Genomic DNA, 14,712 nt, shown 5'->3' on the forward strand with positions numbered 1-14,712 from the left:
GAGATACTTCCAAAGCAGGCCCCTTTTATTACATGTAACTGCTTTGCCCTGAGGCTTGCATAGGAAGAGTTCCTGATAAAGGCATAGCTATTAAAGAAGGGCAGTTTCTATATTAACAATTGCACTATAGGTTGTAGCTACTAGATAACAGCTTAATTGGTTAGTCTCTAAGGTGCCACAAGTACTCCTTTTCTTTTTGTTAAAACAAATGATGTGTCTTCACTGGCACTTCCTCTGCAAAACTTTTGTCGTTCAGGGAGCGTTGAAAAAAACCCCACACCCTGAATGACAAAATTTTTACTGACAAAAAGCAGCACCGGTGTGAACAGCGCTTTGTCAGCAAGAGCGTTCTCCTGCCGACAAAACCGCTGCGCTCGTTAGGGATGAAAGTTTTTTGTTGGTGGGAGAACTCTCTCCTGACGACAAACAGACAAACATCAGCTACACTTCTGTGTCACTAAAAGCCTCATAAAAGCCAAAACCAAAGAGTATCAAAGAGGCTGCATGCTATACTAGTAACTACTCCCCCCATCCAATCCAAGTTTCTGTTTAAATACCATTTTCTTTCTGTAGCACTGGAAAGCCATTACACCACAGGGCATGAATTTGCACAGGGCCTACAAGTAAACAAAGTTCTCAGGAGGGCTATGTTTGATCAGCTAAACGTAACATGCTACCAAAAATATATATTGGTGGGGAGAGGTGGTAAAGGGAAAATGATACGTGTGCAATACCTATCAACACTGAAGGGGTGGGTGGGAGAACAGATGCCCCCAATTGCAGACGTGGCTGTTTGAATTTAGTGCTGTAAGGATCAGTTTTAAATAGGAAAAAACAGGAACATGTAAGTGAGAATCAGAACGAATTTCCTGCTGAAACGTTCAGCCTTTTCAGAAATAAAGTTTTGGACCTAACCAATTTGAATGAAACCTTTTAAACTCAGCCACAAAAATTATCCCACCGTTCTAACATGTTCAGCTGCTGCAGGAAGAAGCGGTTCTGTACATTGCAGGGAAGGGGAATACTGCACAATCCGTGAGGTGGCATTTGACCAGTTGATCCTGGGGTTCTCAACTCTCTTGTTGAAGAGATGCACACAAACTGAAGGCACTTTAATTATATGTATTTAATTTCACATCATCACCTATGATAATTTAAGATCTGTCACAACTACTGTACATTAAACACACAGTACAACTTCACATAGAAAGTTAGGGTTGGAAGGGACCTCAGGAGGTCATCTAGTCCAACCCCCTGCTTGAAGCAGGACCAATCCCCAATTTTTGCCCTAGATCCCTAAATGGCCCCCTCAAGGATTGAACTCATAACCCTGGGTTTAGCAGGCCAATGCTCAAACCACTGAGCTATCCCTCAGTCCAAGTCTGTTTAATCTTCAGACACATTAATGGCTTCCGTCTCTTCCCTAGAGAGCAAGAGATGTTTTAATCATTAACATTTATTTAAAGCTACAATCCTTTCCTTATTCCCTGCACTGAGCAAGATTCTTCTGAGTAACAATTTCACCTGCAGCACTAAATATGCATTCAGTGGAAGTGATTGATGTGACAGGAGGCTTAGCTAAAGAATAGCCTTTTCCCCACTCCTCCCTAAAACTGTTAACAAGCAGGTTTTTTCTTTCCAATTGGTAAAAGGATTTTCCTTTGTGCATGAAGAGCAGTTTTTGCATGGTGTTCTTCTCTCGTCTAGAGACGCATATGGACTTTACAGTCATAGGGTGAAATTCTGTCTCAGTTGAAATCAGTGGGAGCTTTGGGATTGACTTCCGTGGGGCCAAGATTTCACCCAGGGTGTTTATAACCCAAATAACTGAAGAATAAGTCCACAACTGTAGATCTCAAGGCAGGGAACAAGTCTTCTCTATGGCTACAATCCTACTAACATTTACCCATGTGCTTAAACTTTACACTGTGCAAGCAGTCCCATTGAAGTCTGCAAACTAAGCATGTCATTGTTTGCAAGATCAGGGGCTGCATTTCTAAAGCATCACGCATATAGCGACAATCTGTGAAAGTATTTTAATAACAACCTGCACATGGAATTGCTTTCATCCATTCAGCTGGGACTAACATAGCGCTGGTTGCTTCCACTCCCCACCCAGTGTCACCCCACCACTAACAACGTCTTGCACTAAAATGATCCCTTTCATCGTAAGACCTCAAAACCCTTTACAAACTCTACTTAAAGCTCATAGAAACACTATGGTAAGGTGACGCTAGGGGCCCAGGTTCTGAAATGCATCCAAATAAGAGGGAAGAATCTGGCACAGGGAAACAGATTTTAAGTGACAAGTTCAACAATCCACAGCAAGTCAGGGAAAGCACCTTTAAGTATAAGCCCTTTTAAGTTTTGACTCCCAGTCACCAGCTCTTTCTATTAGATCATATTGCCACACTTATGTTTTAAAGAACTTATTCAAATCCCTCAAAAATGGAGGAACACAGAAGTTGCAGTATAGGATCAGATGATTAGTCTGTTATATCAAGTGTCCTTACCACTGCAGTAGTCACTGAGAAAGGAGAAAACCCCTTTAAATACACCTAGCCACTTGAACAATGCTGTCTGTACATGAAGGAACAACACTTCTTCTTGACCCTTGCAACCTACACCTTTGAACATGGAGATGCAATTACCTTTTTGATCTCAGTTTGCAAACCACACTTCCTCTCAAGAAGAGGGTCAATACAGCAGTAATTGGATGAAATTCTATGGCCTGGGTTATGCTGGAGGTCAGACTAGATGATTTAGTGGTCACTTTTGGCCTTAAAATATAGGAATCAATTAATCTATGAAAGACTTGCACTGAGAAGGAGTGAGATACTGGGTCCAAATCTCCTCTCTAATAAATCCATCGATTTCAATGGAGTTACCGCTGATGCACACTGGTCCATCTTTTCCACTCCATTACTCCTAGACAGTTTCACCCCCAGGAATAATCCACAACCCCCAGAGCTTTGATTTTAAACTTTCCCTAAACCTGAATTAAGGAACACTGCTGATACATTGTCTCAAACAGTTCATTTGAGAACTAGAAAGACTGCTTTTACCTGACTTAAGAATGAAACCTCAGCAATTTTTCTCCTCACTGCTGTAAAAATGAGCAGAGGAAGATTTATATACATTGGGCTTTAATGTGGAGAAAGCATCTGTCTTGTTTATTTAGCACGTGACAATCTTTCTAGGTACCCTGAAATGCAACTGTTCTCCCAAAAGCGCTCTTAGTCCTATTTCGTAATGCTTAGGGCTAAATGGCCAATAAAACATGCATTCTATTTTATATTTTTAATTCCATCTCTATGTTCCCACCATTCACATTTCTGATAGCCAACCAGGGCACGGTGCATTAATGCTAGAGACAAGCTTTAAACCATGGTGTTAAAAACTGCACACCTGACTTTGATGCCCCTTCTATGTCTGTAAATCTGGAGTGACTCCCATAAAGTCAGTGGAGTTATCCCACTTTGAACTAGGAGCCTGCCTCAAGATTTAGGATCTAACTTTACACACTGAGATTTGAAAATTTGGTATTAGGACATTAGAAATACCTTGAGAGAGTCAGAAGGATAGATCAGATTGGAGATTGATACCTCCCAACTATCTACTCTGTTCTGCTTCTAGTTACTAGTCAAAGATACAGACACGTTGATTCATCTTCAAAGTATTAAGACACTTATGCAAAGTTTCCTGATGTAACACAAAATTGGAAGCACATGCAAAGTCCAGACAATGCTGTTTCCTTTCTGTTTCATATTTATTGTCCTGCCATTAAGTGAAACCATCGGAACTCAAATTCTTACATAAGGATTAATATGTAATTTCCACAGGAGATGCTAACCTACCGGATTAGGAAATCATTAGTCCTAAATGAGATGGGATCCTGCTCAACGTTAATGGAAAAGAATGAAAGTGGGAGATTCCATTACAAACATCCAGAATTATTCCTCCCTGCAATGGTCCCTATACCCTGCTGTGCCAGCATACAGGTGATGGGAAAGCCCTATAGCTGGCTGGGGAAGAATTTCCTCCGCTCAGACACTGGGTAGGCACCACTACACAATCCCCCTGGAGTAGTGGGTGCACCAAAGGCAAAGATAAGTCCCTATAGCACTGAAAACTATGTGCATTCTGGACAGTTCAGGTAACACAGATGCCCATTAGCAGCCCAGACAGAGCAGGTTTAACTTAGAGCAACCCCTGGGGTAGCTAGTTTACATCAGGGGCTGCACTGGCCTCCAGCCAGCCCGGAACAGAGAGAGCACAAAGATGGACTAAAATCATTTTTGCCTCCCACTGTGCTGTGGGCTGTGCCTCCTAGAGATGCAGGGCGCACACTACCCTAAATCTCTATTTTGGAATGCTCCTTTCTATTGATCTGCCATGCAAACAAACAGAGACCAGTTCACAGCAACCCCAAAGACACGTTATATCTAGCACAGGTGTTTCTAAAGCACCCTTCGCCTAGGAGTTGTACAAGTAAAGACAGCGCCAAGTGGATTCCAAATGGCAACATTCCCACGATCTCTCTCCCTTGCAAACCTCCCTCTTCTCCTCTCTCCAATAAAGAAGGCCTTATCTAGGCATGGGATCTTACACTGTGATCCTAAAAAGGCCAGTGTGCATTGCACATCTAGTCAGAACTGAAGCCTGCCCACCATTCTGCACAAAACTCTACCACCAGAGTACCTATCAAACAGGAGAACTGCTCTTATTTCTGAAGGCTACTGGCCAGTAGCTAAAAGGCCAGCCTGGGGGAGTTCCACCACCTTCTCTCTAGCTACAGTATAAAAAGGTCAATTTAAATGTTGCAATCTGTGCAGAACTGTCCTGGGAAGCTCTGGAATTTGCTGGTTACAAGAAGTTTCATGGTAGGGAGGGTTTTGGGGAGTCAAGGTTTGAAAGCAATGCTCTGCTGATACAGTGTTTTCTGCCAGCAATTGCTTCAGGAAACTCTTTAGCATAAAAGAATTAGAGCTGGTCTTCTGCGACAGTAAACTTATTTGGTATACAACACTAAGTCCCAGACACCATCTGCATGGCCAGCAGCAATTCCATGCATGCCTGTGATTTGTCTACTATAGTAGCAGCGTTCGCTCACTCTCTCTCAAGAGCAGACCATGGCTTTGTCTACACTGCCAAGTGAACGACAGGTGCTTAAAAGAGCCCCCCCACTCTCCCCAAAAGACAAAAGCTTTGCCATGGCGAGTGGCAGTGTAAGCGGTTCGTTGTTGGCAGGAACGCTCTCCTGCCAACAACGCGAACCCTGCTCGGAGAGGGTGGAAGTATTTTGTCGGCAAACGTATCTTGTCGCTAAAAGCTATGTAGTGTAGACAAAGCCCATGCTTCCCTCCCTACTCCTGGGCTGCTTAGTCTTTATCACCGCAGCCAAAAGAGTGATTGGAGAGGCTCTGTCCTGGGATGGAAGAGCGGGTTTGATCTGCCTTTTCAGAAGCATCCACTAATACTGGGTGCCCAATTTAAAACAGTATTGGCCTTGAGACACTAGGGCCTGCTGCTTTGCAGAATAAGGTACTTTCCAATGTCAGTAGCCCTAAGAGAGCACTGCATTGATTCACAGTGGGAAGAGTTTATTCAGACCCTTAAGGGCTAGAATATTTGTAACGTTACAGCTTGCATCGTGCAGAAACCAACGGACGCCCTAGAGCCGCACTGGCGCTAGAAGCCACCAGCTCAATCTTCCCCCTCTTCATGGGAGAAAACGACATACTTCCTCTTTACCTCTATGCTTGAAAAAGCTAGAGCAAAAACACAGGTCTCAGATTCACTCCTACTTTCCTTTGACGAAGCAAGCGCTTATATCGGCTGTTAGCTTTGCTCTAAAGGGTCTTACGCACCAAACGCCAAATGTATTTGTAAGAATGCTGAACCCACACGACAGCTTTTTTTCCCTTTGCAAGAAACGTTAAATAACAAACATGCTTCCACGGCTGAGTCCCGCTCTTTCAATTATAAATGCTTTGCTTTGTAATTGGAAGTTCCAGGGGAACGGGTGGCGTGGGGTCACAAGTTCAGACCTCCTATGGCAGTGACAGCCAAAGCCCTGATCTTGCCATTTGTATTTTTCTGGGTCTTTCACACAGCAACAGGGACCAGCAGTTTTTAAATGTGGTTAATTAGAACATTATGATTGTAAACCACAACAATTATCAGGCTGGGGGTTATGTGTAGGAACTTTCATTTTAATTGACTAATTTTGAAGTTGAGAATGTCCGTTTACATTTTATAAAGGATTAAGATTTGTACTTATAAGGGTTTTATAAAGAATTAACTCATCTGGAGGTCACCATAACAGGAGTACCCTCTCGAGTGAGCAGAAATACTGAGGCCCTTACTTCACAGTGCACAGGTGGACTGAAGTCAATAGGACTGTGTGGGTTTAGCAGTTCCCCTTTGTGTTGTAAGTTACAGGATCAGGGCCTGAGATCTCAAATCTACTCAGAATTTTACACACCACACACACACACACCCCTCAAATATCTTCTAATCCAGAACAAAGGTCAGCATCATTGTTAACTCACCAGGCCGCAGATTCAACGAGATCTTCTGTGGCATTATTTGTGTCACATCCGAAAGGGTCAAGCTGGAGCCCTTGCTACTTAGAGGAAGATTCTCCATGATGTTAATGCTGCTTTTGGGAGTCTCAAGTTCCCCCGCACAGCCATTCGTAATCAGGTTTTCTACGAAGTCGCACCTCGATGTGATGAATTTCGTGCTGCCAAATTCCTAGGAGTTGGAGAAGGAACAAAAGAGAAAAAAAAATCAATTCCGCAACGGGAACCTTGTTTTGACATGCAGCGATCTGCAGCAAGAGGGAGGTGAGCGGGAGAGGACAATGTCATCTAGATTGGCTGCACTGCCAATGCATCCAGCACCTAGAGGGACTGAACCATTCAGATCAAACTAGTGCAACAGTGAGAAAGCAGGGGGGATATGGGAGAGGACAATTCTTCAGAAATGTTGTGAAAGCTGGAGAGTATGGTGTGACCAAGAGGCACTGCTCTGTGACAGCAACTCCTGGCAGGCCTGACAAACTCATTACACCTAACATATTGCTGTCATAGTATTTGTCTATAACGAGTGTCTTGTAAGGTATCAAATGAAAGCTGTAACTAGGGCTCCATGTCTGTCACAGAAGTCACGGTGAGAAAGACAAACTTTCAAGTCTCACAGAGCTCTTCTTCAAGTCTGGGAAATGTACTGCCAGGATCACAGTAAAATGCAAGGTGGAACAGATTGTTTAACATAAATAGTTAGCACATACTGTAAGGGACCATTCAAGGTAGAGTTGCTTGTTAACACCTCTGCAGTCTTAGGACAAAAAGAGGGGGTTAGTGGGTTACAGATTGTCGTTATAAGCCATAAACTTTGTCTCTCTAATATCCAGGGACAGACACAGCTACAACACTGCATACAACAATGGAAGATATTGAATTTAGCCATTTGAAATGGAAACTCCACAACATGAAGAAAAAAGAAGAAAAACTTAACAGCAACATCTGCTTCCAGAGCAAATGCAAGAAACAAATCATCATCCCTAGAGGCCTCGCCATCTATAACTCTCTGACCACTACACACAACTCTATATATGCTGAACAGCTCTGCACAGACACTAAAAATCATGGACTGAACAGAGACACTGGATTTTTGGCTTATAAGAAAAATCAGTAACTCTCTTTTTTTGACCTAGGACTGCAGAGGTGTTAACAGGCCACTCTACCTTGAATGGTCCCTTACAATATTGCAGTGATGCTGGGAGTACCTTTCCAAGACTTGAGGAAGAGCTGTGTGTGGCTAGAAAGCTTGTCTCTCTCAGCAACAGAAGTTGGTCTAATAAAAGATATTACCTGCCCCACCTTGTCTCTCTAATAAAAGGAAGAGTGAGGAGAGATTCTGGGATCGCTGGGAGGGAGTGGGAGCAGAAATAGGTGGGAAATGGAATGTTTTAAAGGGGAAGGGGAGAAATAAGCTGTATATGTTGAGGAAGATGTTAAAACCTAATATGGGCTCGTAGATAAATGGACTCAATCTCCAACTTGCCCTCATGTATGTCTAGCGATTAATGTTGAACCAAACTACAGAAAATGTGTATCCTATCTATTTAGAAGGAAGAGTGCTGGGGTGTAGGCCACAATTGATATCTTGCTCTGGGGCAACAAATGGCTGTTATAATCACAGGGAGTTTACCAACTGCATTGAGATGTCCCTCAGCCCTAGCAACAAAGAAACTTAATCCAAACACACAGCATTCCCTGGGGCAGTGGCTTTGTAACAGCCGGACACATAAAGAGGCCAAGTATTTTTCCAAAGAGTTTTTAGAAACTATGGAGTGGGGATTTTCAAAGATGCCGGAGGAAGTTGGTACCCAAAGCTCAATGAATTTTGATAGATTTCCTCCAATTTCTGGAAGATAGCTGCATAGAGACACCCATCCTATGCTCTGAGTGCCGACCCCATAGGTTAAAACCACACAAAATAATACAAAAATAAAAGGACAGCCCATAAATACAACCACTCCAACCATCCCTCCAATTCACTCAATAGCCTGGGAAAAATAAAAATAAGCAATTACTCAGTTTAGGCATCTTCACATCTTTCTATACAGCTCTTTTCCTCAGAAGATCTCAAAGCATTTTACAAACAAAGTCATCCTCTCACAACCCCCATTTGTGGTAGGGAAGTGTTACTTATCCCTACTTTTCAGAGGGGGAAACTGAGGCACAGAACCATCTAATGAGTTGCTCACGGTCACACAGCAAATCAGTGGCAAAACCAATGATAGAATCTACATTTCATGGCCTCATCTTTAACCATCAGACCGGCTTCTTCTTAATAATGAACAGAAGAGCTTCCCACTACCTCCTAAAACATGAGGGAAGAACTTGAATATTGTGCCACCAACACACACACAGAATCCCCAAAACATTTTTTTAATACAAGGTTAGAATGTTTATATTTGAAATATACTTGATTTACATTCCAGCTTCCAAATACTAAGTCTAACCAAAGGAATGGTATGTCATACAGATATTAACATTAATTTCTTGGAACATATAATGCAAACAGATGACCTTCCAGATAGAAAGACTATTTAAATCATTTTCTTTTCTTTTTTTCTTAAAAAACAAAAACAAAATCAGAACAGTGGGTAAAGGGACAGATTTTAAAAAGATTACCTAGGGTCTGTTGATACGTTGTAAGGGTTTGATTTAAGCCCCACTGAAGTCAATGAAAATACCCCCACTGACTTCAATGGGGGTCTCTGCATAGCCTGAGTGACATATTGTACAAATGGTGGGAGGAGTTAAGGGAAATCTAAAAGGAAGGAGGCTCTGCTGACTAAAGCCCCCTCTGGGAGTCAGGAGACTCGGGGCCTGATTCTTGATCTCATTTACACAGGCTTTACACTTGCACAGCCCCATGGATTTCAGTGGTGTTGCTCCTGGCTTAGCTGAGACCAGAATCAGGCCCTGGAGTTCTACTGCCAGTTTTGCTACAGTCTCCCTCTGTCATCACAACCTCTCTATGCCTCAAAATCCCCATCTGGAAAATGGGAATATGTTATTAATCATGTTTATTACAGTAGTGTGTAGGGACCAAGCAAGATCAGGGCCCCAGTGTGCTAGGCACTGTATAAACTCAGAGGAGCAGATAACCCCTGCCTCTAAGCGCTTACAGTATCAACTGCCAGATTGTGCAGCCCTTACTCACCCTGGCAGGCACTTACTCAAGCAAGTAGTCTCCCTGAAAGCAATGGAGCTAATTGAATGAGTAAGTTCACCAGGGGGAGCATGGGCTCCACAGTCTATAGTGTCTGTAAAGCATTTTGCAGAGGTGTCAGCTCTTGGAGGCAGGGAGTATGTTTGTACAGCTCCTAGCACAATGGGGTCCTGTCCATGACCAGCACCTCTAGGTGCTACCACAATACAAATAATAATCATTTGAAAACCTCTCAGGGAAGGCACTACAGAAATGTGAAGTACTATAACCATCCTGATTGTATATGAGACCTTTCCTGCAGCCTACGCGCTATGGTTGGCACTGACCTGGCTGTGTGGCTTTATTTGTGTTGGTTGTCCACCAGCACGTTAGAAAGAGCGCTATCACTGCACTAACGTAACCTACACAAGAGCAACAGAAAGTTTCAACCAGTCGCATAGCCGTGCGTGATTATCCCTAAAGTACTAATACTGGTCAAAGCTTTAGTACAGAAACTTCAAACCAGGTGACATTTGGGGTTCATCGCGGACCAGAAATACAGCCCGACCTGGCATGACATGAAACGTCTACCAAATGTCTCCAGGAATCTTCGGGCTTGACCCAAAGTCCATGAATATTAATCGTAAGGCTAGGGCTACTCTAGAGACCCTACAGCCGTGCAGCTGCACCAAGAGAGAGAACTGTCCCATCGGCTTAATTACTCCAGCCTCCTCCCCGAGCAGCGGGAGCTATGTTGGCAGGAGAAGTTCTCCCCTCAACATAGCGCTGTACACACCGGAACTTAAATCGGCATAAATTATATTGCTCAAGGGGATGGCTAATTCACACCCCTGTCAACTTAAGCTGTAGTGAAGCCATAGACAAAGACTCCCACTGACTTCAATGAGCCTTGCATCTGGCCTTTATTTTTTGGAAGGGGAGAAGTAAACACAGACCTACTTAGGAAGATAGGGCAGGCAGGAGCAGCAAGGTCAGCTGCAATTCTTTCCTCATCAGTGTGTGACAGCACTGTGAAAAAGGTCTCTAGATACAGCATTGTTTACCATGTTGTTGAGCTTCTCTGTCCGTGTTATTTAGAGAAGAAGGAAGAAGCCAGTATGCAATGGCCTGAGTATACATGGATCTGTATTTGAGTGAGGGGAAAGACACAGCAGAACATATGTAGCAATGACACTCTGGTGGCCTATTTTCCTCCTTTTGGTAGAGCTGGAGAAGATGGAGTCACCAAAGCCACCCACAAGGGAAAGAATCAATTAGACTTAGGGAGGGGAAGATCCACTGAAGAACTATGACTGTTATTGACTAGATGGGCTACCAGCCACATTCAGCCCAGGTTTCTGCAAACAGCACAGGCCACACACCCCTCTCGTCCAGAAAGTTACCAGGAATGGTGGGTATTGCAACACTAGATAGCAACCACAACACATGAAATTGAAGGGGAAAAGAAAAAGGGATCAGCACAACTCAAGGAGTGGCCCATTTATGTGAGGGGTATGGCAAAGGTGTCTGGATGCACTGGTTCAGCACATCTCCTCAGCAACCTCCACTACTGGGACTGCCATGAAGCCACCTTTCCTCCTCCTTCAGCGCCCCGAGTCTAAAGCTTCACACCCTTGGCAGAGACCATGAGGGAGGAACGGGGAGGTTACCACTGCATGCCTCCCTGGGAGTTTTCATGGGGCAGAGGGTGGGGCTCAGTTATTGCTGGGAAGTCTCTGTGCTCCTTTGGGCAAATCTCGCCCTGTAGAGGTCACCCCTAAAAGCTTGTCTGGTTTTCCTTATACTAAGAGATACGGTTCTCTCAGTGGCTACAGCATCCCCATGTATATTTCTGTAATTACGGTCGGGAATACACCGCATACTACAAACACTGACTCAAAGCTATTTAGTTACTATCCAGAAAATTTAAGGGCAACCACTGTACATAGCCATCTCCTAACAATAACTGTTAATGCCTCTCAGCTCATTGTCATCTGCGCACTCACTAAACATTAATCCACCCATTTTTTTGACATTTAAGTCTTTTCTATTGAAATTTCTTCTTCTAAAATAACCCAAAGTAGGACCACAGGAATTGCCAAACTGGATCAGATCGTGGTCCATCTAGTCCAATATCCTGCCTTCAACAGCATTCAGCACCCAGGCCCTTCCCTCTAAGTTTTGCACTGATCAGGGAATTGTCTTGCTCCTGTTAGTTTTTTAAAAACAGATGTATCAGCAGGGGAAACAGTAGCAGTCTGCCTCTGACGTGCTGGCTCCAACAGAGCTGAAAAGCCGGGTGATCTTTATAGCAGTTCACTACCGAGAACCTTTCACATTTCTTTATAATGTGAATGAGATCAAATTAATAAACAGATCAATTAAATGCAGTGCTTCTAGCAAAACCCCCAGCCCCCACTAAGCTACACATAGGAAGAAGTAGTACAGGTTTCTCACATCATTGCTTCAGGAACCAATTGCCCACTTGCGACCCTATATTTACATTGTCCTGAGCTGTCCGGAGTGGCTCAGGAACATGAGTACCAACCTCAGGGGACAGATTTCAGAGTAACAGCCGTGTTAGTCTGTATTCGCAAAAAGAAAAGGAGTACTTGTGGCACCTTAGAGACTAACCAATTTATTTGAGCATGAGCTTTCGTGAGCTACAGCTCACTTCATCAGATGCATACCGTGGAAACTGCAGCAGACTTTATATATACACAGAGAATGTGAAACAATACCTCCTCCCACCCCACTGTCCTGCTGGTAATAGCTTATCTAAAGTAATCTTCAGGTTAGGCCATTTCCAGCACAAATCCAGGTTTTCTCACCCTCCACCCCCCCACACAAATTCACTCTCCTGCTGGTGATAGCCCATCCAAAGTGACAACTCTTTACACAATGTGCATGATAATGAAGTTAGGCCATTTCCTGCACAAATCCAAGTTAGGCCATTTCCTGCACAAATCCAGGTTCTAAACCTGGATTTGTGCAGGAAATGGCCTAACTTCATTATCATGCACATTGTGTAAAGAGTTGTCACTTTGGATGGGCTATCACCAGCAGGAGAGTGAATTTGTGTGGGGGGGTGGAGGGTGAGAAAACCTGGATTTGTGCTGGAAATGGCCTAACTTCATTATCATGCACATTGTGTAAAGAGTTGTCACTTTGGATGGGCTATCACCAGCAGGAGAGTGAATTTGTGTGGGGGGGTGGAGGGTGAGAAAACCTGGATTTGTGCTGGAAATGGCCTAACCTGAAGATTACTTTAGATAAGCTATTACCAGCAGGACAGTGGGGTGGGAGGAGGTATTGTTTCACATTCTCTGTGTATATATAAAGTCTGCTGCAGTTTCCACGGTATGCATCTGATGAAGTGAGCTGTAGCTCACGAAAGCTCATGCTCAAATAAATTGGTTAGTCTCTAAGGTGCCACAAGTACTCCTTTTCTTTTTGCGAACCTCAGGGGAGAATGTTACCAACCAGGGCACAAACCTCAGACTGGTAGTGAGTTCTGTACTTAGATTTCACCAACCGAGTATCCAGTGTGAAGTCCTGAAGCACTATAACAGCCTTAACTTGGAGTCACAGACAGTCCCCTTGGGCACTCAGTCTATCTTGCCATCCAGGCAAGCCTGCATTTGTGTCAGATGGCCCCTTACACCAAAAATCACAACAGTATTTAAGTTACTCCCAGTTCCAGAAGACCAGTCACTTACTAGTCAATTGCACCTTAGATCTGATACCAAAGACAACACTTGTAGCCAACACACAGATGAGCCAGACTGGTTTCCAGCTATGTGCTGGTCAGTGTTCAGTTCAGGACTAGTGGCCTTGGCATGAGCTGGCACCGGGTCTGCTAGCGTCACATACATGCTTTTGATTTTTTAGCGTACCTTACCAAGGCCCCAGAAGAAACTTTGAAGGCATATGTCTGCAGTTGGTGAGTGCAGGAAATCATGGTAACTTGTTGCAGAATGTATCTCATAAGCTCAAGCAGCAGCCAAGATTTCATGCTTGGTAACTGATGTGGGGCTGGTACCAAACCACAGGTCCAAATACTCCTGAATGCATCTAAATGCAGTAATCTAAATGCAGTGGTTCAGACTCTTTGCTGTTTGTTTGGATACTATACTAATACGTGGGGAAGAAAACATGCCACCCAGAGGTTTAAATGCACAGGTAGTATAACTCAGACACTGAGGGACTAGAGCGTAGCAAGAAAAGCAACTAAGAGGAAGGTGTAAGAAGGGGCATTGCAGGACTCCCTCACATATACACACATAGGCACCAGCTTCCCCTCTTCCCCATGGGTGCTCGACCCTGCCTCTGCCACTGGCCCCGCCCCCAGCCCACCCCTTCCATGAGGCCCTGGCCCTGCCCCACCTCTTTCCACTCCTGCGCCGCCCCCATTCCAATCCCTTCCCCAAAGTCCCCGCCCCAACTCCGCCCCCTCCCTGCCCCTATTCCAACTACTTCCCCAAATCCCCGCCCCGGCCCCACCTCCTCCCCTGAGCGCATCATGTTCCAGCTCCTCCCCCTCCCTCCCGAAGCGTGCGAACGCTGCCAGACAGCCCCAGAGCACCCATGGAGTCGGCGTCTATGTATACACATACAAACTACACTGTCTTCTGGCTCCTCCATGTGTAGGTTACACCAATTTAGACCCAGTTATTGATATATGCTTATACATTGTTCTAGCATTTGGCCTCAAAAATCATAAATTGGTACAAAGAGGGCTCAGAAAAACATAAGAATGGCCATACTGGCTCAGACCAAAGGTCCATCTATCCCAGTATCCTGTCTTCCGACAGTGGCCAATGCCAGGTGCTTCAGAGAAAATGAACAGAACAGGTAATCATCAAGTGATCCATGCCCTGTCACCCATTCCCAGCTTCTGGCAAACAGAGGCTAAGGACACCATACCTGCCCATCCTGACTAATAGCCATTGATGGACCTATCCTCCATGAACTTATCTA

The 14,712-nt window shown here is 44.3% G+C and overlaps 1 protein-coding gene across 1 annotated transcript in view; it reads right to left on the reverse strand.

Moving 5' to 3' along the window:
• ITGB5 (integrin subunit beta 5) overlaps positions 1-14,712 on the reverse strand; it is a 115,483-nt gene that overhangs the window by 84,837 nt on the left and 15,934 nt on the right. The window contains exon 3 of the mRNA XM_077830246.1: positions 6,555-6,759. Within this exon, the coding sequence (XP_077686372.1) occupies positions 6,555-6,759 (205 nt within the window). The remainder of the gene's footprint in view (positions 1-6,554; positions 6,760-14,712) is intronic.

The sequence above is a fragment of the Eretmochelys imbricata genome, chromosome 11 (assembly GCF_965152235.1).
Source record: "Eretmochelys imbricata isolate rEreImb1 chromosome 11, rEreImb1.hap1, whole genome shotgun sequence".
In the NCBI taxonomy this organism is placed as follows: domain Eukaryota; kingdom Metazoa; phylum Chordata; order Testudines; family Cheloniidae; genus Eretmochelys; species Eretmochelys imbricata.